This window comes from Vidua chalybeata, chromosome 13 (assembly GCF_026979565.1).
Source record: "Vidua chalybeata isolate OUT-0048 chromosome 13, bVidCha1 merged haplotype, whole genome shotgun sequence".
NCBI classification, from domain to species: Eukaryota; Metazoa; Chordata; class Aves; order Passeriformes; family Viduidae; genus Vidua; species Vidua chalybeata.
This window is the reverse complement of record NC_071542.1, coordinates 1,727,989-1,754,441: the sequence shown is the minus strand read 5'-3', so window position 1 is coordinate 1,754,441 and position 26,453 is coordinate 1,727,989. Positions and strand designations below refer to the sequence as shown.

The 26,453-nt window shown below is 49.4% G+C and overlaps 1 protein-coding gene across 6 annotated transcripts; it reads left to right on the top strand.

Moving 5' to 3' along the window:
- Positions 1 to 651: 651 nt before the first annotated feature.
- PPCDC (phosphopantothenoylcysteine decarboxylase) lies at positions 652 to 26,440 on the top strand. 6 transcript variants are annotated; one of them, XR_008433138.1, is made up of 8 exons: positions 652 to 885; positions 2,791 to 2,955; positions 3,044 to 3,208; positions 7,286 to 7,381; positions 9,643 to 9,771; positions 11,484 to 11,652; positions 25,585 to 25,751; positions 26,351 to 26,440. XR_008433138.1 is itself a non-coding variant. In XM_053954382.1 (7 exons), exons 2-6 carry the CDS (start codon positions 2,884 to 2,886, stop codon positions 25,720 to 25,722), a joined length of 600 nt encoding a protein of 199 aa, XP_053810357.1. In that variant the 5' UTR covers positions 652 to 885; positions 2,791 to 2,883; the 3' UTR covers positions 25,723 to 25,751; positions 26,351 to 26,440. The 6 variants fall into 6 exon arrangements, 4 of the variants coding, with proteins under 4 accessions (XP_053810357.1, XP_053810354.1, XP_053810356.1 ...); XR_008433140.1 differs by lacking the exons at positions 25,585 to 25,751; positions 26,351 to 26,440 and adding exons at positions 12,684 to 12,786; positions 14,262 to 14,338; XM_053954382.1 differs by lacking the exon at positions 11,484 to 11,652.
- Positions 26,441 to 26,453: the final 13 nt, after the last annotated feature.

The following is a 26,453-nucleotide window of genomic DNA, read 5'->3' as shown; positions in this document are numbered from 1 at the left end:
TAATCCACTTTCTCCTGCCAGCTCTGTGTGGCTGCCCTGAATCCCAAAGGAAAGGTTTCACTCCTGTTGTCTAGTACTTTCCTAGGCTCTGATGTCACCCCTGTCACTTGACGGGTGACCTCAGACCCTCTCCTCGACCCCGTTTCTCACACGCCTTCTACCGCCGAGATTTTTTGGCTTTTGTTCCGTGCCAAAACCTTGCCACGAGCCCAAATCCCCGTTAAGCCTGCTTCTTGAGCAGCCTGAAGCCACCCGCTTGCCCTTGGCGAGATCTCTCGCGTGGGGCACAGAGCGGCACAAAGCCCTCCCGGGCGGCAGCACCGCCGCCATAACCCGGGACGGGGCCGTGAGGGGCCGCCATAACACCCCTTCTTCCCGCCGGCCGCGCGCACTGCCCGCACCAATCAGCGCCGAGGGCGGGAGCAGTGCGCACCAATCACCGCCGAGGGCGGGAGCAGCGCGCACCAATCAGCGCCGAGGGCGGGAGCAGCGCGCACCAATCAGCGCTGAGGGCGGGAGCAGCGCGCACCAATCAGCGCTGTGAGCGGGAGCAGCGCGCACCAATCAGCGCCGTGCGTGCGCCCGTTCCCGGCAGCCCTCACTGCCGGTCCGCCCGCGGGCCGCGGCCCCGCTCCCCTCACGGCCCTCACGGCCCTCACGGCCCTCACGGCCCTCACGGCCCCGCTCCCCTCCCGGCCCCGCCTGGAGCGGTACCGCAGCGCTGTTTGTCACCTTCCGGGGGCCCCCGGGCCTTCTCGGTGCTGGCGTGGGGCCTTTTGGAGCCGTTTGCGGCACCGCCACCGCATTCGAAGTCGATTTAATTAACCCTTAAGGGCCTGTATATTGCTTGTTTTCTAGTGGCTGCTTCCCCACAGCTGTGTTTGGGTAAGAGGAAAGCGCGGCCCAGCACTTTTTTATCGTTATATTACATATATTATTATACATGCAGCTTTTACTATAATCCTTTGCTGTTGTTTTATAATTTTTACCACTATTTTGCAATTTTTGCCGCTATTTTTACATTTGTACCATTTTAAATTTTCGCCTTTTTACTATTGCTTTACTGTATTTACCATTATTTTACCATTTTAATTGTTTCCTAATTTTGTAATTTTTATCCTTTTTATCATTACTTTATAGCCATTTTGAAAGTTTCCTACTTAAAAATTTACGTTTTAATACCCAGGCTTTAATTAGTGGATGCTTCAGCAGAATTAATTGTCGACGTTTAGGAAACATCCAAAGGATGCTTTAAGTAGATCATAGTTTTAATTAATTATAAATAATCATACTAATAATCTGATTTTAATCAGATATAGATAACTATGTTGTAATAAACGCCAATCGCTTGTTTTAAAAAATTATAGACGTTTAATAAAAATAAAATGGTTATAAAAATAATAATGCAAGTATAGTAATAAAGGTTAGACAATTAGAGTTAGGACAATTAACGAGACAATAACAGCAAAGAGTTACAGCCCGGGCTGGGTACCTCTTTCTGGACAAAAATGAGCCAGGAAAAGGACCCCGTTAAAAGAGAATTTACCCCTTAAGAGGGGTAACCTGTTGCATATACAAAACACTCCATGATTATGCATATATTTTATTTAAAACAAGAAATTCGGCTGGTACTTGTCCAAAAGTTTCTGTTAATCCCCAGGCGCCTTCGAGTCCAAGTCAGGCTTGAAGAAGTTCGTTTCTGTTAAGGAAAGCCATAAATTCCTCTTCTCTGGAAAATTTAGGGGTTTCTGTAATTGTTATCTCTGTGCAAAGAATTTCTTGATTATCTTCTCCTTTTCTTGAGCTAACAAAAAGAATATCTCACACACATAGTTTCTATTTTAACTACTACAGCTTAATTTTAATTACAAAACTACATTTACTCTAGTATTAAAATGTTAATACAGCATAACTTTCCAACCTAGCATGATACATGTAGCAAATATCTGCGTAGAGCCATAGAATATGGCTATATTCACATTTTTCACATATGTGGAGCCTGGTGGTAGCATTAAAATCTCTCAGCCAATGTCCTGCTACATTTCCTCACCTCTTCATTAGCCTTGCTAATCAGCAGAGCTGAAATTGGGCTTTCAGTGGAAGGTGTCCCTGCCCATGGCAGGGGGTGGGATTTGGTCATTTTAATTTCCCTTCCAACCCAAACCAGGCGGGGATCCTGTGAAATTCTTCTCTCCAGCCTCCGAGTTCCTCCCAAAAAATCAGGGCAGCCTGTGCCCATCCTCTTCTTTCCACCCAAAGTGATTCCAAACAGTTTGAGCAGCAAGGACATCACTAAAATGGAACAAACTTCACTGGTTGCAGTGATTTTTCAAGAACTGAATTTGCTCTATGCTACTTAATCATTAATTGATTATATTTGAGACACTTGTGTCGTTTTCTCCACCAAAAAAAAAATAATTTCTGGTTTTTATCAGTGCAGCAGCAGCATAGGAAGGCCAGGAGGAAGCAGAATTAGAGCTGCTAGGGAATTATTTCTAGTGCTGCTGTTAATATTTAGGAACAGAGTGAGAAACAAGCTGGTTGTGCATGCAGAGAGGCCCCACATTTTTAATTATTAAGACACCTCTGTGCATTTATTAATCACCAGAGATTACAGAGGGAAAGCAACTCAGCAGGGGTTTGTTTGCCTTTAGAGAACTTGGTGTAAAATTTTATCCCAAATTGATTTATTTACCTGCCCTAAATTCTGGACCGTGTTCAACATGTGGGAGTCTTAATTTTGGAGGGCATGAACTTTACCAGGGCGCTTTTGTGGCCTCTCTGCTCAAGTTTTAGGTGTCTGTTTCCCAGTATCTGAGAGAAAAATGTAATTAAACATTGAGCTGCCCTTAAAGTTCTGCTGGTGCTGGAAATCCCTGTGGGATGAGTGACATTTGGGGCATGAGCCAGAGTCATCCCATCTTTCTGGCTGCCTCTGGGTCCTGCAGAGTCCAGGTGAGATCCCCTGAGGAATGTGTTGGGGTTGGAGCTGTGCTTGAAGGCTCTGTTAGTGCAGTGTCTTTGTTTTCCTGTGCCTGCACAGCTGGACTGGAGCATGGAGCCCATCTCCCTGCCAGAAGCAGGCATTGCTGCAGGAAACAGCTCATCTGTGGCACAGGAAAGATTCCATGTGCTGGTGGGAGTGACTGGAAGCGTGGCTGCCCTCAAGCTGCCCCTGCTGGTCGCGGAATTGCTGAAAATCCCTGGGGTGAGTGAAGCTGTTGGTGGAGCTTTGTAAAGTTGGAGTTACCCTGGTTCTGAGGAGTGATCATGTGGCTTCTGCTGAAATGACAAGTTCCTCCTTGAGGCCCCTTACTTCAAAAATTTCTGTGAGGAGGATTCCACCTGTTTTTAAAAAATCTTTTTTTTTTCCCTTTCTTCTTTCTTACCATTTCATACTTGAAAACATCTTTGCTTTGGATGTTTTTTTTTTTTTTTTCCCCTGGAGTTTGTCCTTGTCAGTCAAGTTATCAGATGTGGCTGCAGATGGAAGTGATGCTTCTGAAATTTGAAATCTCCAGGGTGTTGCAGTTTTTCATGGGTGGGATATGGCTTTTCCAAATGTGATCCAGAAAGGGAAAACAGACCTTGTAAAACCAGAAATGGAGAACACAAGCTGCTATATGTGTTTGTGTAATATTTCTTTACTGTTTGTTGTCTGGAGTAACAGAGGTGCCCAGCAGGGGCCACTGGTGACTGATCAGGGAGGGAAATGTGCTCTTTTCTGCTGTAGGATAACGTTAAACATAGAAAACTTTTAGTTTTTTAGAAATGGAGGAAATATTTTGGAGCAGTGGAAGAAAAAAGTGGCAGGGGCAAGAAGGTGCACTGAAATCTGCAGATTTATTGATGAGATTGCTACATGAATATCCTTTGGGATGACTTGGGAGGCTGTACCTTGTGGGTACCTTGAGTAGAAGCAGAGGAGGTGCTGGTTTATCTGGTTACTGTTGTTATCCAAGCTGGAAAGGGTGCTGGAGGTGAGCTCAGCATGTGTGGTAAAGTGAGGCCTCAGTTAATTTATGATTTAGCCTGATGTGATTAGAGAGGTCAAAGGTCCCAGCCTGAAATAAGAAGGACAAAGGAAAAAAAATGACATCAGGGAATGGGGTGACCAGCCCAAAGCCAGAGATAGAGATCTTCTAATCCTCTCCCTCTTGGATTAGCTTGGCTATTGTCCATTTTCCTTTGCTCCTGGAGCTTGGGACATCCTTCTGTGCAGGTCGCAGGCAGAATGCAAATGGCCTGTGGTAGGAAGGTGGCTCAAACACTTTGCTTCTCTGTGAGTGTTTGTTTCATAATTAAAAGCTGCAGACAGCTGGACTCCAGCTCTGTGCAGCCCCAGAGGTCTGTGACATCCAGTGCAGACTTTGTGGCCACTGGTTTTAGGGCAGAAAAAGCAAAAATGAGACATCCAGTAGTTTATAAAAGCTTATTAATCAAAGTTATTTACTCATTTCTGCTGTGATTTCAAGGCCTGCTGAGTCAGTGTAACTTACCCATGGTGTTTATTGAGTCCTGCACCAGGCTGTTGCGTGTGTTTCTTTACTGCTGGAGCAGAACTTTACAAAGCAGGCAGGACAGGAGCAGAATACGGTTGTGATACCAGAGGAGATGTGGTCACAGGCTTGCAACCAGAGTGGTTAGTGTAAATTGATGTTTTGCCTGAAACGGTCTGTGGTGAACGACTTGGCAGAATGCTTTTGCTGCTCATTAAACTTTAACACCTCCTCGAGGGTGCCAGTGGATGTGACAGCTCACTGCCCTTTGCTTGAATTGTCCTTGACTTGTCCTGGAAGTGCCCAAGGCCAGCCTGGACGGGGCTTGGAGCACCCTGGGCTAGGGGAAGGTGTCCCTGCCCATGGCAGGGGGTGGAACTGGAACACCTTTAATTTCCTTTCCAATCCAAACCAGTCTGTGATCCTAGGTTAAAGAAAGGCAAGGACACGCTTTTTGGTGGGCAAAATCTTTTGCTCTTGAGGCTCCAGGATGTCACCTGGACTTCAGATTTTAACCACACCCTGTCACTTCATTGTACACCTGCCAGGCAGCCACTGCCTCAGCTTTTAGGTGCCGTTTAACAGAGGAGCTCATGTACTCAGGCTATCTGGAAAGATTTTGCTGTCAGAACTGGGAAGGCCATTAAAAAATAACCACGTGCACCTCCTTACCCTGAGTAGAAAGGGCTGTGCCAGGAGAATCCTCTATCAGAGACCAGCAGCGTTGCCTGAGCACAGGAGAGCAGCTTTATGATAAAGTTTGTTTTGGAGATTTGGCTTAAGCCAAAGACCTTTAACTAATCTAAACTGTCTCCAGTGAGGGAGGTTGAGTGAGGCCAAACTGCCTTTGCTGTTGAAGATATCCACAGGCAAACAGAGGGTGTGCCAGGTAAATAGAAAGAATAAACTGTGTAGGCTGAAGTAATCCTGAGAACACTGGCCTCTTCCCAGTGTAGCTGGAGGGACTTGAAGGACTTGCTGAGAACGAGGGAACCAGGAGCCCACCCCAGCAGAAAACCTTCATTAGGGAGAATATTTAACTCACAAAACAACTTTCCTGGGGGGTGGTGGGATTTCAGCCACTGGCACTTAGACTCCTTGAACATCCCTCTGGAATGTTCTGGCCTGGAATGGTAGAATGCAGTGCTTGACAGTCAGAGCTCTTCCCTAGTCCTGGGCTTATACTTGGAAGAAATAAATTTTTTTTTTCAGTGGTAGCATTTCAGAGAGCAGCCATCCTCTTTCAAACTGCACAGTGGCCTTTAAACCACTCAAATAAATAAATAAGTTTTCTTGCAGACTGAGGTTAACACCTCTCCCCAGGCCTGTGGCACAGCAGAGCGGCAATAGCGCCTTTGTGGGTGTTGCTGCTTGGCTTGAGCAGCTTCCTGTGGGGTGAGGTTAGCATGGAAATAATACACTTAGCTAATGCCTGTGAGTGTGATCTTCATGCTCAAAAACACTATCAACACCTGTCATTCCCAGTCAGGGGTGTTTCAAGAAAAACACATTTAGAAGAGGCAGAAAAGCAAATGTACAGTACCAAAAATGTGTCGTGCAGCTGCGTTATCCTGTCACTTTTCCTTCAAAAAATGGGGGAATTACCAGTGGCCACAACATGCTGAGGCTGGGATTTTCCACTGTTCCCAGCTGTTCTAGTCTCATAGGATGCAAGGAGCCAACACTGCCTCATTCCCAGTGGAATAAATGGTGTTGGGAGCTGGATTCATGTGCTCTGTCACATCACTGCTGCTGCTGCAGAGAGCTTCTTGGAGCTTGGAGGTTTCCAGCAGTTGATTGTAGCAAGGAGTGCACACACCCAGTGCCTCATCGGTTTTCTACCTCAAGGCACTGTTTACCAGCAGCAAGGCGCTGCTGGTGGGGCTGATTTCTCCCCATCTCACTGCCAGATCAACAAAACCATGCAGTGGGTCCTGGGAGTTGCTGGAAGGAGCAGGCAGTGGTCAATACCATGGAAAAGGGCTATTTTTCACTCTAATCAGCAGCCTGAGGTTCATCTTCCTCATTACCATTCTTCAGAGTGCTCCATCCGTGTGTTTGGATGTTGACCAGTTTAAGGAACACCCTTGGGAGGAATTGCAGCTGGGAATTCAGCTCCATGTCCCACATGGGCAGTCAGGGCATGCAGAGCTGACACTGGCTGACCCTGGTATGTGGAGGACACCTCTGGTTCACTGCCTGTGGCAGGAGCTGTTGGCAACGTTTATCAGAGCTGCAGGACACATAGAAAACAGGGGAAAGGCCCCTTTTCCACTTGGGAAGATTTCTGCAGGAGGAAACGAGAGGTTCACCTGAGCACCTTTTGTAAGTGTGTATCAGATAAACACCTGGAGGATGGGATAGGCTTTCCCCAGTAGGCACCAGTAAATGAAGGTTCCAGTGGCTTTGCAGGTTTATCTGAGATTTCAGAGAGAACCCTCATGTGTTCATTGTCAGGAAATGTCAAGACAGCCACTGCAGAGCCATGGTGAGGAAGTTTGGTGCTTGTCATGAGTCATACTTGTCATGCAGCCTCTCTTTGTGGAAGCCACTGGTTTGCTGCACAGAAACCCTGTGCTATGGACTCACCTCCACAGAGGTTTTCCCTTTTGCTTGGCAGGTGAGGACCAAGGTGTTTTAGGTGGACATGAAATGAGTTTCTGTCTGCTGCAGATGCCTGTGGTGGCCTGGCCTTTCAGCTGTGAATAGAGGAGGCTCTCTGAGAAGCCACAAAACCTTCAGAATTGTCCTCAAGTCTAACCAGTGGTCTTTTTCTTTCTGCTTAGCTCGAGGTGAAGGTGGTCACTACTGAGAGAGCAAAACATTTCTACAATGCCCAGGAGATTCCTGTGACCCTCTATGGTGATGAAGAGGAGTGGCAGGTGAGTTGTTCTTGCAAATAGAAGCATTCCTCTTCAGTTTTCTTGCAAGAAACCACACTTAGTTCTCTTTTAAACCTGAGCCAAGACTCACTCCTTGGTCTAGTACAATATATTTGGAATGTGGCTTTTGAAGAATGTGCTGTAAAGGAGGAGGAAGAGAGAGGCTGCCCTGATGCATTGCAGGATTTTGTCCTGCAGCAGGCAGGGAGGGTAGCAGTGGTCTCTCTCCACCCTAGGCTCAGCTGCTCTGAGAGGAGTGTCAGGAAATGTCAAGACAAGCACTGCAGACCCATGGTGAGTAAGTTTGGTGCTTGTCATGAGTCATACCTGTCACACAGGCAGCAGCTTCATTCTCCTTAGCTCAGCTGTCAGGGCTGTGAACATCTCTGCTCCCTGTGAAACGGCTTTTTCTCCTCACTGCAGTTTTACTGACACACTTTGAGACTCCTTGAGAACGAAGAGGTTCATTGTACAAGCATCGAGATTTGTTTTTCCATACATTTCATCCCTGCTCTGCAGTGCTGATCTGAGCACAAGGTGCTCTTTCCTTACCCCTATTCCTGCTTACACATGAGCATCACTTTTTAGTGGACAGAAACACGCCAATGGCAACAGCTGGGAAACTTCCTGGCTAGTCTTAGGGATTGGTGGATACCTACTGGATCCCAGGGTGCTACAGCCTCAGGCAGTTATTTCTGAGGAGCCCTCAGTGGGGTGACAGAAGAGCTGCAGGTCAGGCTTTGAGGTCTGCTGGCACACTGGAGAGCAAGCACAGAGCCTTTGTGGTAGGAAATAATCACAGAATGGTTTGGGTTGGAAGGGACCTCAAAGCTCCTCCAGTTTCACCCTCTGCCATGGGCAAGGATACTTCCACCATCACGGGTTGCTCCAAGCCCCATCCAACCTTGCCTGGAACATTTCCAGAGATGAGGCAGCCACAGCTTCTCTGGGCAAGCTGTGCCAGGGCCTCAGCACCCTCACAGGGAACATTTTCTTCCAGTATCCCATCTAACCCTGCCCTCTGGCAGCTGGAAGCCATTTCCCCTTGTCCTGTTGCTCCAGGCCCTTGCAAATAGCGTCCCTCCATCTTGTTGGCTCCTTCAGGCACTAGAAAGACACAATTAGGTCATCCAAAGCCTTCTCTTCTCCAGGCTGAACACTGCCAGTTCTCTCAGCCTTTCCTCATGGGAGAGGTACTCCATCCCTCTGATCAGCTTGATGGCCTCCTCTGGGCTCACTGTGACAGCCTGCTCAGCATCTCTTTGTGAGGTCCTTCCCTCTGACAGTAGAATGACAAGAAAGAATAGAAATGAGTGGAGGAGGTGGGAAAGGTGTTCAGGAAGGCCTGGCTTTTCGGATGCTGCCTTTTTGTTGTGGCTTCCTGTGACTCAGAGGAGGAGCGGTTTGTGGCCCTGACGTAGCCTGTGCTGGCCTGTGGTTGGGTGTCCTCTGGGGAATAGGCACCTGATGCTGTTTGCTGCTTCTCAGGACTCTTTCCCAGGTAACTGAGCTCTTAAGAGCAGGGTTCTCTTGAGCAATTCAGGGCTTTAGAGAAAACAGAAATAATCACTCAAAGAGTCAAGGAGAATTTGTGGCTGCCCCATCCCTGGGAGTGTTCAGGTTGGATGGGCCTTGGAGCAACCTGGTCAAGTGGAAGCTGTCCCTGCCCATGGGACAAGGTGAGCTTTAAGGTCCCTCCCAACCCGAACCGTTCTGTGGTTCGAAGAGCTGAGAGATGTGAGAAGTGCCAAACTGGATAAACCTCATCCATCATGGAGAAAGGCAACAGGACACCATTCCCTGCAGTACTTAGGAGGGTTCCCTTTGCTGCTTTGAGTGTGAGTAGGGTTGTGCATCCTAATTAAAAGTGACTTGTTCAGTTAGGGGTCTGTACCTCGTGAGAAGCCAGTGGGCAGCTTCACTTCGATGCGAAGCTTATAAATCACGTGGGTTCCTCAGGAAATCTACCCCTGGTTTGGGCCTGCCTGGCTCAGCTGGCTGAAGGATGGCGCTCTTAGGAATAATTACAAAGCTAAGGGATGCTGTGGATGGGGACAGCTCTTTGCTGTGAGTTGAAACCTGTGGTTGTCAGACGTGTGAACTGTCTTGTGGGGAAAGGATCCCCCCATCTGCTGATCCGCTGCCGTCCCTTGAATTCCATAAGCATAATTCCATAGAATTCTATCCGGAATTGTGTTTCTTGGGGTGGGATTGAGGAGGTGTGTGAGGGTTTGGTGCTGCCCACCTTGTCTCCCCCGCAGCTGTGGAAGGGCCGCTCGGACCCCGTCCTGCACATTGAGCTCCGGCGCTGGGCTGACCTCATGGTGGTGGCACCTCTGGATGCCAACACGCTGGCAAAGGTCGCCAATGGCATCTGTGACAACCTGCTGGTGAGTACCCAGGCTCTGCCTGCCACTGCTGCCACCCCTCAGGACTTCCTGACCTTGCCTCCATGGAATCTCAGTGCTTCTGGAGCATCACCAACAGTGAGATTTGTACATTCTGCTTCCCCTTCATCTGCTTGTCTCTCTCTTCCCCAGCATGGTTCCCCTGCTCCTTCTCGTTCCTTCCCTGACCTAATCTGTTCCCACTCCTCGGCTCTCTGTCTCTCATCTCATTTCCCAGTCCCTGCTTTGTTTTCCCTGCTTTTTCTGGAGGGTGGTATTTCTTTCTGCCTCCATCCTCTCACTCTGTCACTCATAAACACAAACACATGCTCACTCCCTTTCGAGTTCCACTACATTTTTTTCAATGCAATCTGGAAAGACACCTGTGAGATCAGATAAAACTGTTTACTTCCTGCTACTTCACCACCTCCCTCACCTAACATAGCACAGACTTTCAAACATGCTCATGCCCACTTACCTCCCAGCCTCAGCTACAGAGGGTTTTGCTTGTTCAGGTTTGTTTTTTGGTATTTAAAGGGCTCTTGAGGCTCTTCAGCCTAATCAGAAACTGTATTAAAAGGGAGTGAGCTTCTTTGCTGGGTGCTGGGGACCTTCAGCAGGGCTGAATGTTTTGTGGCCAGGCATTAACCACACGAAAGATCTCAGGAAGCTGCAGATCTGCATGACCTACAGCCTTTTGGGTAAGAAGTGCATATAAATGAACAAAATCCACCCAGAGCAGGTCACTGGGGATCTGAGAGAAGCCAGAAAGAGCTGTGGGAGGGACAAGCAATGTCTTGTCCTTCTGGGTCCCTTGGGGGTGTGCTGAGGGAAGAGCTCAGGATGGATGTCAGGGATGTGTGGTTTCACCGGCTCCTGCCAATCTTTGAGAGCTTTGTGAAGGGAAGAGGCAGCTCCAGGAAAGGAAAGTGAGTGCTGGAGGTGCTGGTTGGCAGTTCAGAACAGATTCCATCAGATTTCCTTGGGCTGGGAAAGGTTCAAGTCACAGGGTATAAAAAAGGATGGGCAGGGTTCCTGTAAGGACTCTCCTTGGAAGCTCCTTTGTTTGAAATGCTGCAAGGACTGGGGAATCCAATGGACACTGCACTAAGAGCAACCAGCATTTACCTCTCCGAGGGGATGAGGTGATCCTGGGTTATCTGGAAATGCTGAGGAGTCAGATTTGATTGCCTGTAGCACACGGGAGCTGCCAGATGCCTTGTAACCTGCCAGCATCTCCTGCAGCAGCCCATATGTGCTCGTGTTCTCCTCTGTTGTATCCTGGAAGCAGCCCTGCTTCCCTAGCAGGGAGTTAAGGATCCAGCTGGCATTTCATGTCAGGAAGACTCATTGCCAACTTTCAATGTTCAGCTTTGTTATCTGAAGTGTTGCCCCAGGGGTTTCTTTGTAGCCAGTATGATCTGTGGCCACCTCTCGGCTTCTCTGTCTCCCACACAGTCTGTACACATCCTGTTCCAGCTTGGTTTACTCCAGCCTGGGCTGCTGGCTGGAGCAGGGTGGGATTTATCCTCTGGGTAGCCTCCCTCATCTTTCCTGCCTGTCAGAGATGAGCTTGGCTGGAATGTGCTACAAAATCATCTCAGCCCATGGGTTAGTGCAGCTGCACTGACAAAACAACAGCCAGGCTGGAAAGGTGCAGCAAAGGGATGGGAAGGAGTGATGAAATCCAAGCCCTGCCATGGCTTCTCCTGCAGACTTGTGTCATCCGTGCGTGGGACCTGAGCAAACCCCTGCTCTTCTGCCCAGCCATGAACACGGCCATGTGGGAGCATCCCATCACAGCTCGCCAGGTGGAGCAGCTCAAGGGCTTTGGCTACACGGAGATCCCCTGTGTGGTGAAGAAACTTGTGTGTGGAGATGAAGGTCAGTCCTTTTCTGTGGCTCCTGCCCTTTTCCTCTCTCGTCCTGGAGGGATGTGCTGCCTTTTTCTGTATGGCCACGGAGATGTTGAACTGCCACGGTTTGTACAAACAAGCTGAAGCTTTGCCCAGTGTTATCTCTTGTCATTAATTTTTAAGTAGCCTTAAGAGCTTCCAGCTGAGCCTGATATTGAAGAGAAATGCTCACTTAGGAAGAGAGTAGATCAAAAAGAAGGAAGGTTCTGCGGTGAGTGTTACCAGCCTGGGATTTGGGTGTCCTGACTTTGCTCTCTGCTGGGACTGGGGGCTGTTTTCATTGTGCCTTAGTTCCTCAGCTCTATCGCTGGGATTAAATCTTGTCCAAGACAGTGAGAAAAGCCCTTTGCAGATGTAGCTGGACACACATTTAACATTTGTTGTTGTTGTTGCCTGGGTTACTTTTTAGCTTCACAAACAAGCTTGGATTTGGGGTTTTGACACCAGAGTTCTGTGAAGTGAAAGAGGGGGGTGGAGGAAGTGCTCCACAATACATTCAGCTTGCAGTGCTAAAAAATAATGGTCTCATTTGAATTTTAATAGCTGCTTTAAATTGAGGTATTTTGACTTTTGGAAAGGGTTTTGATACAAACCATTTGGATAAATGTATTTGCTTTTTTATTAAAATTTCATTGGGCAAATCTCTATAAAACGTCCCCCAGTTCCAGCCACAGCCTGCACAGTACTATGCACCTATTTCTGTGTAACAGCCCTGGCTCCAGCAGGATTTTAGCCACCCTGTCAGTCCAATAAACAGTCTGTGAGAAAGACAGGCTGTTAAAATGTCCCTTGTGGTTAAATTCTAGGCCTGGCTTAGTTTTGGAATCCTTAGGTGGGTGCAATGCCTCCATGGTTTTGTACTTTCGGAACTGAAATCTAAGAAATATTTACAGTTAGGTAAGCGTAGTCAAGTAACTCAGACATCAGTTGAAGTATCCTGGATGATTAGCCTTCCACTGGGATTCTAGACATGATGACATCAAATTTCTTCATATCCAGCTCAGCTGTCTCAGTTGTGAGAGCAAACTCCTGAAGGAGCTTGGAGGAGAGGGATGCAGGGATGGCAGGAGCAGCCTCATCTGACTGGACTCCACTTGTGCTCGTGAGTCAATTCCCAACAAGATCTTCCTGATGGCAAACAGCAGCACTTTTCCTGGCAGCCTGTAGGGAGATTTTGGCATGGCACTAATGGATTCCATCTCTCTGAAGACCAAACTAGTCTCCACAACTGACTTTTTTTCACCCCTTCCCCTTTTCTCAGGCCTTTCACCCCACAGCCTCTTCCACATTCATTTTGGTTTTGTGGCTTCCATCCACTTCAGGGGTTTCCCTGGTTTCCACACAAGCGGCACGTAGCAAAGCTCACACGTGGTGCAGGAGAGACTCAGTTTGCACCAGTTTTGTCTCTTGATGTTGTGGTTTGTTTTGCTCTAGGAGGTTTCTCTTCCTCACCCCATGTGGTTGGGTCTCACCTGAAATGCATCAGATCCTCACTGCGCCCAAGTTTTACCTGATGAATTTTTCTCCCTTAGTAAAGAGTGGGTTTAGACAGAAAGTCCAGCTAAAAAAGAATACCAAACTGAGTTTCTTAACTGGATAGTTTCCACACCGCCATTGTCTTCTTTGGCTGGATTTCTGGAGCCTGGCACACTGGCAGATTTCCACCTGTAGGCATGTGCTGTGCTGTTGCTTTGCTAAACCTAAAAATCCAGCACTGAATTGCCAGAGGTGTTGGAGTAGGGGGTGGTGGAGGAAGAAGGCAGGCCTTGGAAGTGTTCTGGAAAGGTGTAGCTCTGCCAAACCATGCAGAGGGAGTGTCTCTTGTCAGCTGCAGCTCTTCTCCCTGAGCTTAGGAGAGCAGAAGGGTCCAAATCTGTCTGCAGCTTGTCCACAGGATGCTCCAGACCTCCTGGGGTTTACAGGTCTGAAAAAGAGGAAAATGACGTATCTCAGAACTAATTTCTGCTTAGTAGTAAGTTATGAGATTAATTAGCCAGCAGGACGAAATATCAAGAGAGACTCCTTTTCAGTCTTCCGAAAGAGACAAATACCTGTGGGAGAAGCATCTTTCCTCAGCTCCAGGCAAATTAGAAGAGTGAATGGCCTCAGTTCCCAGTGCTGAGTTGAGCACAGAAGGTTAGACAAGGTGATTTAATCATCCCAGGCTTTAAAATTCTGAATCGGAGTTAAAAACCAATCCAAAGGAAAGCAGCAGCACAACATACATTAGATGTTCATCTGGCAGATAACCAGGCCCAAAGGAAAAGCCTTTCCATTTTGTTCTGTCCAGCACTCAGCCTTCTCCAAGAGTTGCTCCCAGGATTCAGGCTGGTGGGAATCCACAACAGCTTTCTCTAATGGAGGTCCTGTCTCTCAGGCAGAGTCATGGGAATGGTATGGATTTGTCAAGTCTTTTGTATAGACAAAGATTATTTCAGAAAGATGCTGAAAAGACACAATTTTGAATTGAAATATACCCTGGAGAAAGGAGGTGAGATAGGGAATTTTGCTCCACACACTTTCTTTAGGTTGCCTCCACCCTGGATTTCACCATGTGGTTTTGCTCTTGCTCTGCAGGCCGAGGTGCCATGGCAGAAGTGTGGACCATCGTGGAAAGAGTTAAAAGGATCCTTGAAGAACGGGATGTGCCAAGGCAGAGCTGATGTTTTGGCATGTAAATGATGGTTTTGTGCCTTCCTGATGGTTTGGAGATAAAGCCAGCAGGAAGTTGGGCTCAGTTGCCCTGGTACCCATGGCATGCATACCTTTAGCTGCTCTTCAACACAAGGAGCCAAGGGTTGTCTTCCAGCTGGTGCCAAACTGAAATGTGGTGCCTCACCACAGACTTTCAAAACCAGAGCCAAGAATGTGCTGCTTTAGTGTGGAAAACTCTGTGGTATTTTGGGAGTAACTGTTCCTGAGGCTGCTCAGCCCCAAGTGCTTCACACCTGCTCTGTTCTGGGCAGGCTGCAGAAGGTGGTTCTAGAGAGGAAAAGGCCCTGCAAATTCTGGTGTGGGGTAATTGCAGCCCCTTCTAGCAAGTGTCTCCTGGACTATTCCTGCTCTCCAAATATTGGTCCATAGCTGGCTGGCTGCATGTTCCTCCCAGCAGGAGTCACTGTCCAAAAAGATTTTCCCTCTGGGAATTTAATAAAAAGGAGTTTTTAATCCTGCCCCTGATGAGTTGCCTCTTGTAACTGCTTTGGGAAGTGTTCCAAGCCAGTATCTTTGCTAAAGTTGTGATGTCTGCTTAGGGTTTTTTATCAGATATGGAGAAAAATTGACTGAAAGGAACTCTCCAGTCCTTTTGCCCTTTCATAGCTGTTAACTGGAGAGGGATGCAGATATCAACCTCATTCCAAGGTGCCTGCTGCCCATCTGGGTGCCCCAGGCAGGAAACAAGCAGGCCAGGCCCTCACGGAAAGCCAAGGCTGTGTGTTTCCCATAGAAATGAAGTGAAACTTCTCCTTTGATCACCTTTTCAGCTTGAAAATTAACTGCCTGGCATGAATAAATTGGGAAATCCTGTGCCCTTGTGGGCCAGACCAGGCAGGGCTCCCCCAGCCCAGCCTTTCCTTGGGAACACGCTCTTGCTCCTGAGGGGAATGGGAACTGTGGAACATACTGCTCTAGCAGAGCACAGCTGACCTACAGAGTTCATTTCTGACTAAACCCAAACAAATTTGAGGCCTTCGGTACAGCACGTGCACCCTGCCTGTGAGGGAAACCTCCAGCCTGCTGTGCATGAGGGGAGAGGTCACTAGGTTAGATTTACTTAACTTACCCATCCCACACAAATAAAACCTCTGAACCTTCCCTGTTTTGGCTCTTCCACTGACAGAAATCCAGGGAGTCACAATTTCTGAGAAGGATCCTGGTGTGAGCAGAGCTTGTGGCTCACACAGAGGGCTGTAGTGGCGTTGAGGCTGTGACTTCTGCATTTTGCCAGGATTTATGGAGTGACCTGCATCATTTGCTCATGTTCCCAGCTCTCAGTCTCTCAGAGGACCTTCCCTTAAGCTCACTGACAGTAGCAGAGATGTTTCTGGCTTCCATGAGTTTTGATGTGAATGGTGTTCCTTCTGCTCACAGGGCAATGTGTGTTTTGGCCGCTACGACTGGCACTTGTCCTTGGGGTTCTGTCCTGGCTATCTCCTGTGCCTGGAGTTGTTTATCCCTCCTCCTGCTCCCTGACTTGGCAGCACAGAAAATCCAACAGAGATTCCTCTATCCCAGGACAAAACACCACATTCCTGATAAGAGCCTTCCTCTCTTCCAAGCCTGCTTTGCTGCCTTGAGCCGCTCCAGAAATGTTGGCAAGTGATCTTCTGCACAACTGCTGTGATTTTTTCATTGCAAGCAGGTTGTGATAGCTTTCCAGGCTGGGATAAACCTGTGCCCAAACCACCTTTCCTTCAGGGCAAATAGAAGAAACAGTTAAGCTCCTTGTGAGAGGCAGGAGCAGCTTCCAGCCTGGCACAGGTACAGGTCCCCACATGGTGCAGCAGCCCGTGGGGAGGAGCTGCTCCCTGTGGGAAAGGAGCAGGAGTAGAGCTGGGGAAAGCCCTGTCTGCTCGAGGAGGCGACTTTGGGACGGTGCTTTTCTAGGACGAGGCTTGGGGTAGTGATGAAGGACCTGATTCCAAACCAGGGCTCTGTGCCAGCTTGGGGAATAGGCACTGCCAGGATCTCCCTTAGTCAGTGAGGTCACCAGGAGGTGCTGAGGGATGGATCCCTCAGGGCATTCAGGCTTCCACCTCCATCCCTTGAAGCTCTGTGCGTGACCCAGGTTCACACTTCCCATGAGCTTTTTCTTTTCCTTCAGCTCTTCTTTTTGAGCCACACGCTGATTTTTTGTTTCACTTTCCCATGAAACTCTTGGATGACTGAGGCAGCACTCCCATGAATCCTGCTGCATTGCAATTTCATTCATCCCGTTTAAAACTGTTTCTCTCAGCATGGCTTGGGAGTGATAAAGAGCCAGGACAAAAGCTGAGCGACGGCAGCAGCCCACCTCCTTTCCTGGGCTTGCACGTGCCTCTCAGCATCCCTGGCTCTGGCTGCTTCCCTCCCATCCCAAACTTGTTGGGATCCCTTTGCTGCTTGGATTTGGGGAGCACTGGAGGAAGATAGAGGTGCTGTGGTGCTGTTTTGGTCTGGCTTTGATCAGGAGTTGGCTCCCCAGCCTGACCTGGGATGGGAATTGCATCATCTCACGTGCTTGTCCCATGCCACTCCTCCATTTTGGGAGCCCACAGCAGGAAAAGAACATCTGAAAAAAGTGACAAAACCTCCCCATATTTAGACTTTGAGCAGTGGTGTCTCTGTGATGCACCTGCTGCAGTGGCTTTGCACCCCGGGGCTCCGGATTTGGCACCCGCCCACCCCGGGCGTGGGGATGCCGCCCACTCCAGATCCCCAAAGCACGTGAGGTGGCAGGAAGTGGGTTTGTCCCCAACCACAGCCCAGCCAGGCACTGGGGGAGGCCAGGGGTTGCCACAGGGTGACAGATCAGCGGTGGCAAGTGAGAACAGGAGGTGTTGGTAGGTTTTTTCCTTTCCTTGCTCTGGTAGGGTTCAAAACACCACCATGAGATACAAATCTTCCTCCTGTAAGATTGCAGTGACAGTGGGAAAGGGAAATGATCCAAAGGGATAGCGGTGGTTCCAACCTCTGCCCTCATGTTTTGCTTTCCATGTGCTTAACTTTTTTGTCTGGCCAGCCCTCCTGACTTGGGAGATGCTGGGAAGCAGCTGCATGACCCTGACTGGTGGTAAGGTGCTTGCCAAAAGACCCAGCAGGGCTGGGCACAGACTCCTTGGCACCAGCAACACAGATAGCTTAACTTTGGTGGGGCAACCTCCCAATTAAAACTTGCAGGTGCAGGGTTCTTCCCCTGGCCACCTGCCTCCGTGGGTGCTTGAAAAATTGTTTCCAGGAGTAATTGAGCTTAATTAGAGCTTGAATTCCCTGGAGCTGGGATATTCAGAGATGCAGTGGGGACTGAAGTAAAGTGATGGGGCAGTTCCCTGCAAGGTCTCACCCTGAGGTTTTATTCATGGGATCTCGTGTTGTCCTTTACATGGAGATGGAGTTTTTTTCTCTGGGAATGCTGCCTTTGGTGCTGTACCTCACTCTTCTGATTCCAAGGAAAGCGGGATAAAGGGGATGGAATGATCAAAAAGCCTTTGTGCTGTCCAGGGAGATGAGGAATAAAGGTCACTTTAGTCATCACAGTAAAGATAAATTTAATATACTCTTGACCACAGGCTCCTGGGATCCTAATGGGAAATGAGCTCTGCATGGAGACTCCTAAAATGAGGCTTAAAATCAGGCTCTAGCAAGTATGACCCCAAATTTTCAGACCCTCAGTCTGAAATCAGGAAGTGCCTGGGTGCTCCCAATCCCCTGTCCCATGGCATTCAACCCCTGGCAGGTCATCGTTGGCCACTGCCAGCAGTGGGGGGAGAGCACCCCAGTGACCCTTTGTCCCCCTGGTCCCACAGGAGTATTCAAAAATCCCCCCTGCCCCATCCTTCTTCCAGCAATGGGTGAGCGTGCCAGGAGAGGCAGTGCCAAAACAAGCTTGGGGAGGGCTAGCACAGCGATAAAAGCTTTGTAAAAGGGATTTATTCCTCCGTGGCTCCTTGGATGGCTGGAAGAGCCTTTCCTCAGGAGAGCTGTACCCCCAAGTGCAGCCTGAGCCCCCGGGCCTGGCTCTGCTCTGTCTCGCTTGATTTCCATGGGGTGCTTGGGTGGTTTATAGTTTTAAAGAAATATGATTCATGAACTCCAGGGTGATAAGAATGAGGGAGGAGAGAAAAGCCACGTCAACCTGAAGGAATGTGGCTGGCAAAAGCCCTGGGAGAGAGGATCAGGCGTAAAAAGGGACAAGATGAGAACATGTGCCTGAAAAAATAGCTGAAAGCCTCCCATCCCTGCTTCAGGGGATCTTGTCCCCCAACTACACTGCAGCTCTGAGGCCATGGGATGGCTCCAGATAAACTCCACGGACGTGGGTCAGCCAAACTTCCCAACTGGGGATAACTGATGGCCCAAGCTGCTGTGTTTGCACAGGGCTGACTGTGCTCCCGAGGCTCCAGAGCACTGCTGTGCTTCCCCGAGGACCAGGACCCAGCTTGGGGTCTGGGAGCCACGCCAGCCATCCCAAAGCAAGCTCCTGTGTGAGTGGCAGGCAAGGGAAGCATTGTCCCTTCATCCCCCTGCTCTGCTGGGCAGCGCCGTGCTGGGCACATGGCTTGGGCAGCCGATGCCATGCCGAGGTTTCCTTCACCAGTGGGAATGAGGGTGGCAGGGGAAGCCCTGACCTGGTTCTTGCTGCCTCCTGTGCAAACACACCACGTTTGCCATCCTGGCAAACACAGCCCCTTTATAAAGGCAGCAAAATCTGGCTGTGGTGAGAGAACACGACCATTATCAGAAGGAATTCCAGCTCTGGAATGTGCCAAGGCACGCACAGGCAGACCTCTGCCCCTTGTTCCCATCCAGAATATCCTTCCTGAGGGCGGGGAGCTCCTGCTCTTGCAGCATCCCCAGGGAGTCCGTATCCTGCATACCCTCGGGGTGAGTCTGCTCTGAGATGTTCTGGGTGGATGTTATTTACAGCAGCGTTTTTCATTGATAGGAAATCGCTCTTGGTGCCGGGGAAAAAAAGCTGCTGAGGTGCGGGCAGGGTGCAGCTGGAGCACCCAAATGCCTGCAGCCCGTGAAGCCCGCCAGTTGCCTCAGCACAAAGTCAATATTGACCCTCCGTCAGCGCTTGCACGCAGCGGCACTCCCGCTGCAAAGCAGAACAAAGCCCAGCGCGTCCCTCCAGCACCGCCTCTCTGTGCCGGCTCTTTAAAAATAATCATCATTAAATTGTTGGGTCTGCTGGGGCTGTGTTGGAAGTCAAATACCTGGGAAAAGCCATGGAGAAAGAGAGCTCCAGCTGCTCTGCTTTTTTCTCCTCACCCTTGTCTCCCTCCCCTGACCCAGCATCCATCCTCTCCCAGAGCACCCATCCAAGCTGGATCACTGCAGGGAAGGGACATCGCTTCACATCCCTGTCACATCCCCAGCTCCTCGGAGGGCACTGTCGTGCCAGAGCCGGGACATGGGAACTGGCAGCGCCCCAGGGAAATAAAAGCTGAAGTGCTTTGAAGGGTTGGCCTCCGAAAGGGGAGGGTGATGGGGGAGCGGAGAGGAACCAAAACCCAGTAGTGGAGGAACAGGCAGAGGGCGAAGGGGAAGTGAAAGCAGCTGTGATTACTGAAAGCTCAGATGTGAAAGAGTGGGAGCACTATCTTTGGGGCTCTCACTTCCTTGTCTGTGCAGGTTTTCTTGGCTTCGGGCTATTTTTAACCCCGTTCCTGTCTTTGCTCATAAATTCCACCCTGGGGTGGGTGGGGTTGTCACTGGAGGTGAGTGCCACATGTGCCATCAGAGTTTGGAGTTTGGGGACTGCTGAGCATCCCTTCATGGTGGGGTTTGGGGGAGGTCACCCTTCTGGGGGGGCCACCCAGGATCCCTGCATGGTGGGGTTTGTGGGGGTCACCCAGCATCCCTGCATGATGGGGTTTGTGGGGGTCACCCAGCATCCCTGCATGATGGGGTTTGTGGGGGGTCACCCAGCATCCCTGCATGGTGGGGTTTGGGGGGAGTCACCCAGCATCCCTGCATGATGGGGTTTGTGGGGGTCACCCAGCATCCCTGCATGATGGGGTTTGTGGGGGTCACCCAGCATCCCTGCATGATGGGGTTTGTGGGGGTCACCCAGCATCCCTGCATGATGGGGTTTGTGGGGGGTCACCCAGCATCCCTGCATGGTGGGGTTTGGGGGGGTCACCCAGCATCCCTGCATGGTGGGGTTTGGGGGGAGTCACCCAGCATCCCTGCATGATGGGGTTTGTGGGGGTCACCCAGCATCCCTGCATGATGGGGTTTGTGGGGGTCACCCAGCATCCCTGCATGATGGGGTTTGTGGGGGGTCACCCAGCATCCCTGCATGGTGGGGTTTGGGGGGGTCACCCAGCATCCCTGCATGGTGGGGTTTGGGGGGGTCACCCAGCATCCCTGCATGGTGGGGTTTGGGGGGGTCACCCAGCATCCCTGCATGGTGGGGTTTGGGGGGAGTCACCCAGCATCTCTGCATGGTGGGGTTTTGGGGTCACCCAGCATCCCTGCATGGTGGGGTTTGGGGGGAGTCACCCAGCATCCCTGCATGGTGGGGTTTGGGGGGGTCACCCAGCATTCCTGATCTGCTGAGTTTTGGGGACTGTTCCCTGCCAGGGATGCAGATATATCCAAGCTGCATCATCCCTCTCCATCCCCTTTCTATCCCATGGCACATGGGCTGTGTCTGCATGTTTGGCCTCCAAATAAGGAGGTGTTTTAGTCTTTTAAGCAGACTCACAAATACGTGGTGTCTGTCCCCAAATGTTTTCTGCAGGACTGTGCACCTGCTGGTGGGGCAGAGTGGGGTGTTGGGGTACATCAAGCACTTCAGTAAAAGCCTTTTTAACATGGAACACCATCACCAAGCGTTGAAAGAGCTCCTTAGTCTGGTGTCAAGTGTGAAAAACGCCATTCACTTGTGTTAACATTTTAGAAGTTTAATAGTAATGAAAATAGTAATAAAAATTAGGACAATAAGAGACAATAAAAAGCAAAGAATTTTAGACATCCAGGTGCTTTGCACTCTGCCCCAAAGCACACCTGGCTAACAAAGGATTACCCCTTAAAAACAATAGCCTATTGCATATTCATATATCTCATACATGATTCAAACATTCTTTTCCAACGAGGGTGTTTCTGCTTAATTTCAGCTTCCCCCCTCATCTTGTAAATCAATTTTCTTGGCTCCTCAAAGTCTGAGCATTCCCGATAAGGAGGCAATAATTCTTTTCTTGGTATCTTGGTGTCTTGTTGCTGATATCTCTATCCAAATAGGATAATGTGAATTGATTATCTTTTAAATTTCTTGCACTAGTTATGAAAAGTATCTTGCATCACATAGTTTTTATTTTAATATTATGCTATAGCCTAAAAACTCTATTTGCCACACTACTTAAAAAAGATTAATACAGCACTACTTAAAAGAGATTAATACAGCATAACTTTCCAACATACACATATAGTATTCATTTTAACATTTGTGAAGAGTCAATCATATAATATGCATTTTTCACATCAAGCAAGGGTTTTCTTCCTCAAAAACTAATTAGTGATGCTTCGTCTAAATGGTCCTTATCCCTGCAGCCTCCACGCTTAGTTTTGAGTAACAAAATTCTGCAGGTGTGTGGATTGAAGCAATTTGTCAGCACTAATTACAACAGTGCACCCCCCCACCCCATCCCTGGAAAGAGTCAGCATAACTCAGTGGTAACCTCGGCTGGGCTGTGTGACTACTGTCCTCTGCGGGACCCCAAACCTGGGCTTAAAGTTAAGCTTGGGATTAGAGGTTGTGCTGAAGCCAGCAGGGTGAGTCCCTCGCTGTCCTGAATCAGCAGTGGCTGCACAGGGAAGCCCCAGAGCGGGCAGGACATCTGGCAGCTCGTGGGGTGTTGGATGCTCCAAGGAGGGAGCTGGCCGAGGGTCCCCTGAGCTGCAGGGGACAGAAACCCCAGTAAAATTAACACCACTCCCACACACAGCCATTGGGTTTAACCCACTTAAGCCTCTGTGCCTTGTCCTGCTGTGGAAGAAGCATCCTCATTCTCGCCCAGAATTCTCCCAGGGCTGTCTGCCTTCCTTTTAAAGTCTGTTTTTTCTCTTCCCTCTGCTCTTTTAATGCTGCTGGGTCGATTTAGCCCGTTTCCTCTATACCGGCCTTAAATTCCATAATTAACAGGTCAATGCAGGCAGTCCTGTTCCAGGGATGGGGAGGGAGGCAGGTCCTGCTCTGTGCTGAGGAGGGGATGTGGAAGGAAGCATCTGGGGGCTTTCCCTCTGAAACAAACCAACACAAGAAGGAAAGGATAATATAATTAGGTGGGGGGAGAGGCAGAAGAAAAGTCACTCCCTGAAACCCAGCCCCTTTCATCCTGCGGGAGCTCGGCAGGGAGATCACAGGCGAAGCTGGGTCAGATGCGCTGGAACATTTCTAGACCTAGAGTGTTTAAATAGAAAGGTTATGTACCTGAGAGATTTATTTCATCTCTTAATTGGTTGTTTGTTTACATGACTCGGGAGCTCTTTTCTCTTGTTTGCTTTGCTGGCTCACTCAGCTGCTGAAAATCCTGGCCGGCCGCGTCCCGACCCGGCCAGTGCCGGGCATGAGGCTGTCCTTCGGCTCCGGCTCCTCCCCATGACCCCTTCCCATCCTCCCGGAGCCAGCAGCTCTCCCGTGGCACCCAGGTGTGCCGGTGGGATGCTCCAGCTGAGGTTCCACCGTGCCAGCATCTCCTCTTCCCTTGTGGAAATCAGGAGATGGTGGGGATGGACCCTTCTGGGCCGGGATTTGAGGCTCGCTCTCTCTCCCGAGCATCCTGCCAGGCCCAGCAGAGGATGAGATGCAAAACGCCACGGGTTTGGGTTTGTTTTTCCCACTGGTCTTGGTTCTCTGCTGGCCTCAGCCTGCACAAAATTTTGGAGGAAAATCAGCTTTCTCCTACCATGGCTCTGGAGAGACATTTTAGAAATACCTGCAGAAGTGCAACAGCTTCTCTCTCACCCTCCTCTCCTGGCTGTGTATACATTTTATGCTAATTTTTTCTTGGTTTTGTGAAAAATGCATATTTTATGATTGGCTTTTTGCAAATATTAAAATGAATATTATATGTGTAATGATAGAAAGTTATGCTGTATTAATTCTCTTAAATAGTGTGTTAAATATAGTTTTAGGTTGTAACATAATGTTAAAATAGAAACTGTGCAATGTAAGATATTTTTTACTAGCTCAAGAAAAGGGATAAAATATAATCAAGCAACTCTTTGCAGAGAGATTACAGCGACAGGGCATATAAAGAGTTACGGCCTCCTTATCGGAAAAGACAAACATTCTTTCACCTTCTCTCCATCTCTATGGAACCACCAGGATTAAGGGGAAGAAGTTGACAAAAACCAGAAAAATTCTTAATTTGCAAGGAATTTATGCATCACGTATGAGATACATGAATATGCAACAGGCTATTTCTTTTAAGGGCTATTCCTTTGTTCACAAGGCATGGTTTTGGCAGCTCAGTGCCCAAAAACATCCGCACGTCCGTAATGCTTTGCTTTTTATTGTCTCGCAGTGTCCTAATCCTCATTGTCCGAATTTTTATTACTCTAATTTTATTACTATTTTTTATAACTATTCTATTACTAATAAACTCTGAAGACTTTAAAAAAAAACAAGTGATTGGTGTTTTTTCACAGTTTTATCTCGGTTTTTGTTACTTTCCCCCTTTCCAGGCGTGCCCAGACAATGGGCGCGAGGTGCCCTGGGGCTCTTTGGCCCAGCGGGTGTCCTGATGGCAGATGATCCCCCCCGCCTCGTGCTTGCATGGGAGAACCTCTTTCCATCCCCCTCCCTGGAGCCAGTGGATCTTTATCTCAGCCTGGCATCCATCCCTGGAGGGGAGAGGGGAAGCTGCGCTCCTGGCTGGGCAGATCTGGATCAGCCACCCAGATGGATCAGTGGGATGACCTTGGGAGGAGCAGCTCGGGGCGATGGGGAAGCCGAAGATAAAGGAGGGGATCGTGCCCGAGATGAGCTGGCGCTACCGCCCTTGAAATGGGGAAGGTGTTTCCAAAACAGGCAGGTTGGCCCCAAAACACCTCCCAGCTCCTGCGGCTCTCCTGGAACTGATGTCAGCGGTGGCCACGTGTGTTTGGGAGGAGCTGATGGACGTCTGTGCAGGAATGTGAGGATTTGGGGCTTTTTTCCCCATGGGTTTTTGGGTTGCAAAATGTGTTAACATCTGGGTTTTTTTGGTTTTTGGTTTTTTTTTCAATCTTTGCTGGATGCAGACGAATACACATTGCAAAGAGCTAAATCAGAGCCTCTGCTCCTCCTCCTCACCTCTTCCTCTCTCCTTCCTCCATTGAAGTCTGCATCAACAATGATAATTAAAACCACGTTTAGGAGAAGTTTATTGATTTCTCCTCTGGAATTTCTTTTTCCTTCTGGACTTTTGAACTGCTGTCATGGAGAAGGACTTCCCCATGTGCTGCCCACACATTTTTGTGGGGATATGATAGGGATTTTAGGGAAAGCACCAACTTACAACCATCCCAGGTCTTGATGGTGTCTCCAAGCTTTGAGGCTGTGAGAGCATCCTGTGCTGTCTCCTCAGTCCATCCCCAATCCCTTGGAGTCAAATCCAGCAGGACACAGCAACCCAGCCCCAGGCCATCCACTAAGCCCCATGAGATGTTTGGAGCACCAAGGAGGTCAGGAAGCCTCCAAGTTGGTGCTGGCCTGAGGTGGTGGGATGGGAGGACCAAAGGCTGTGGGGGATTTTTCCCTTTTGCTGCAGGGTGTTGGGGAAAAGATGCGTCAGGATGTGGTGATGGGATTACCTGGCCACAGCCACGCTGGGTAATGGAGGCTTCTCCAAAAATTCATCATTGTTTGGGGCTGAAATGTCCTGCTGGGGCTAGAAGGCCCAAGCTGGACTTGTGAGTGGGGAATCACCTTTTGGAGAGCAGGTAGGACCCTGCACTGAGTGTAGTTCTTCTGCTGGTGCTGAGCTTTGATGAGAAAGTGCTGGCATTTGGGACTCTGGAGAACAGCAAAGGCTCATCCAGGATTTTCCTGGGCTGGGATTTATGTATGCCACTGGCCAGCTGATGAAAAGTCTGGAAAACCCAGGACCTGTCATGTCTTGCAGAGCCACTGGCTTGGCGTAGGCAAAGCCCAAGCCACTAATTACCTGCCTGAGGACAAAAAAGTTGTGGATTTTTGTTTTCTTAGTGTCTGATCCAAGGAGGTCCCCATCCAAGTGGCACCAAGAGTGCCCCAGGGAGATCTGGCGGCCTTCTGGAGAACATACAAAGCAGGAAAAGCTTTGAAAGCCAAGAGAAGGAGGAGGAGATCCCTGGGTGTCACTGAGCATCTCCTCCAGGCCTGGCTGATGCAATGTGAGTCCTTCCAAAGGCTGGGAAGCCCTGGAAAGTCCCCAGGAACTTTGGTGGCATCAAGGCTGGCTGCCAACTGGGGCTGGGGAGTCCCCAGCCCGGGGGCAGATGCTGAACTGAGGCCAAGCTGTGGTTCCCTGTGGGAAGGGCTGATCCAGCTGCTGTGGATCAGATGGCATCAGATATCCCTGAGGGAGGTTCAGCCAGGAGTAAACCTCCTTCTAACAGGTTTTCATGATGAGGACGTGGCGTTGGGATGGGGAAGAGCAAGGCAGGGGGTCATTTCAGCCCTAAGCCCTGAGCAGCCATTCCTCTCCTCTCCGTGAAGTGGCAGCACGGTTTATCCCACCACCTCCTCATTCCCAGCCCTCTTTCCCTCTTTCCACAATAAAAACCCTGCTCAGGGAACTGGGGTCAGCCCCAACGTTGGTGTCCCAGTAAGAGAGGGATGGAAAAGGACAGATTGTACATCCAAGCAGTTGGCTGGGGAATGTCCTCTTCCACACTGGGCTGGAGAAGGTCCTGCAGCCCTATCCAGGGATGCTGCAGCAGGCACAGCCAAGAGCCTCACTCATTTATTGTTATTTTCTTTTCCTTTGCAGGCACTGAAAATTGCTGCGTGGGAAGAGAGGTTCTGAAGGTGATGAATAGCTTTGCTATGTTTGCCAAGGAGATGTTTTCCTTTGATGGGCACCAAAACACCTG

Excerpts from the sequence above, each read along its gene's own strand:
- PPCDC (XM_053954379.1), top strand. The coding sequence starts at position 2,884 with ATGAGTGACATTTGGGGCATGAGCCAGAGTCATCCCATCTTTCTGGCT. Across the intron at positions 9,772-11,483 it reads GCATCTGTGACAACCTGCTG|ACTTGTGTCATCCGTGCGTG; the intron begins GTGAGTACCCAG and ends CTTCTCCTGCAG. Across the intron at positions 11,653-14,261 it reads ACTTGTGTGTGGAGATGAAG|GCCGAGGTGCCATGGCAGAA; the intron begins GTCAGTCCTTTT and ends CTTGCTCTGCAG.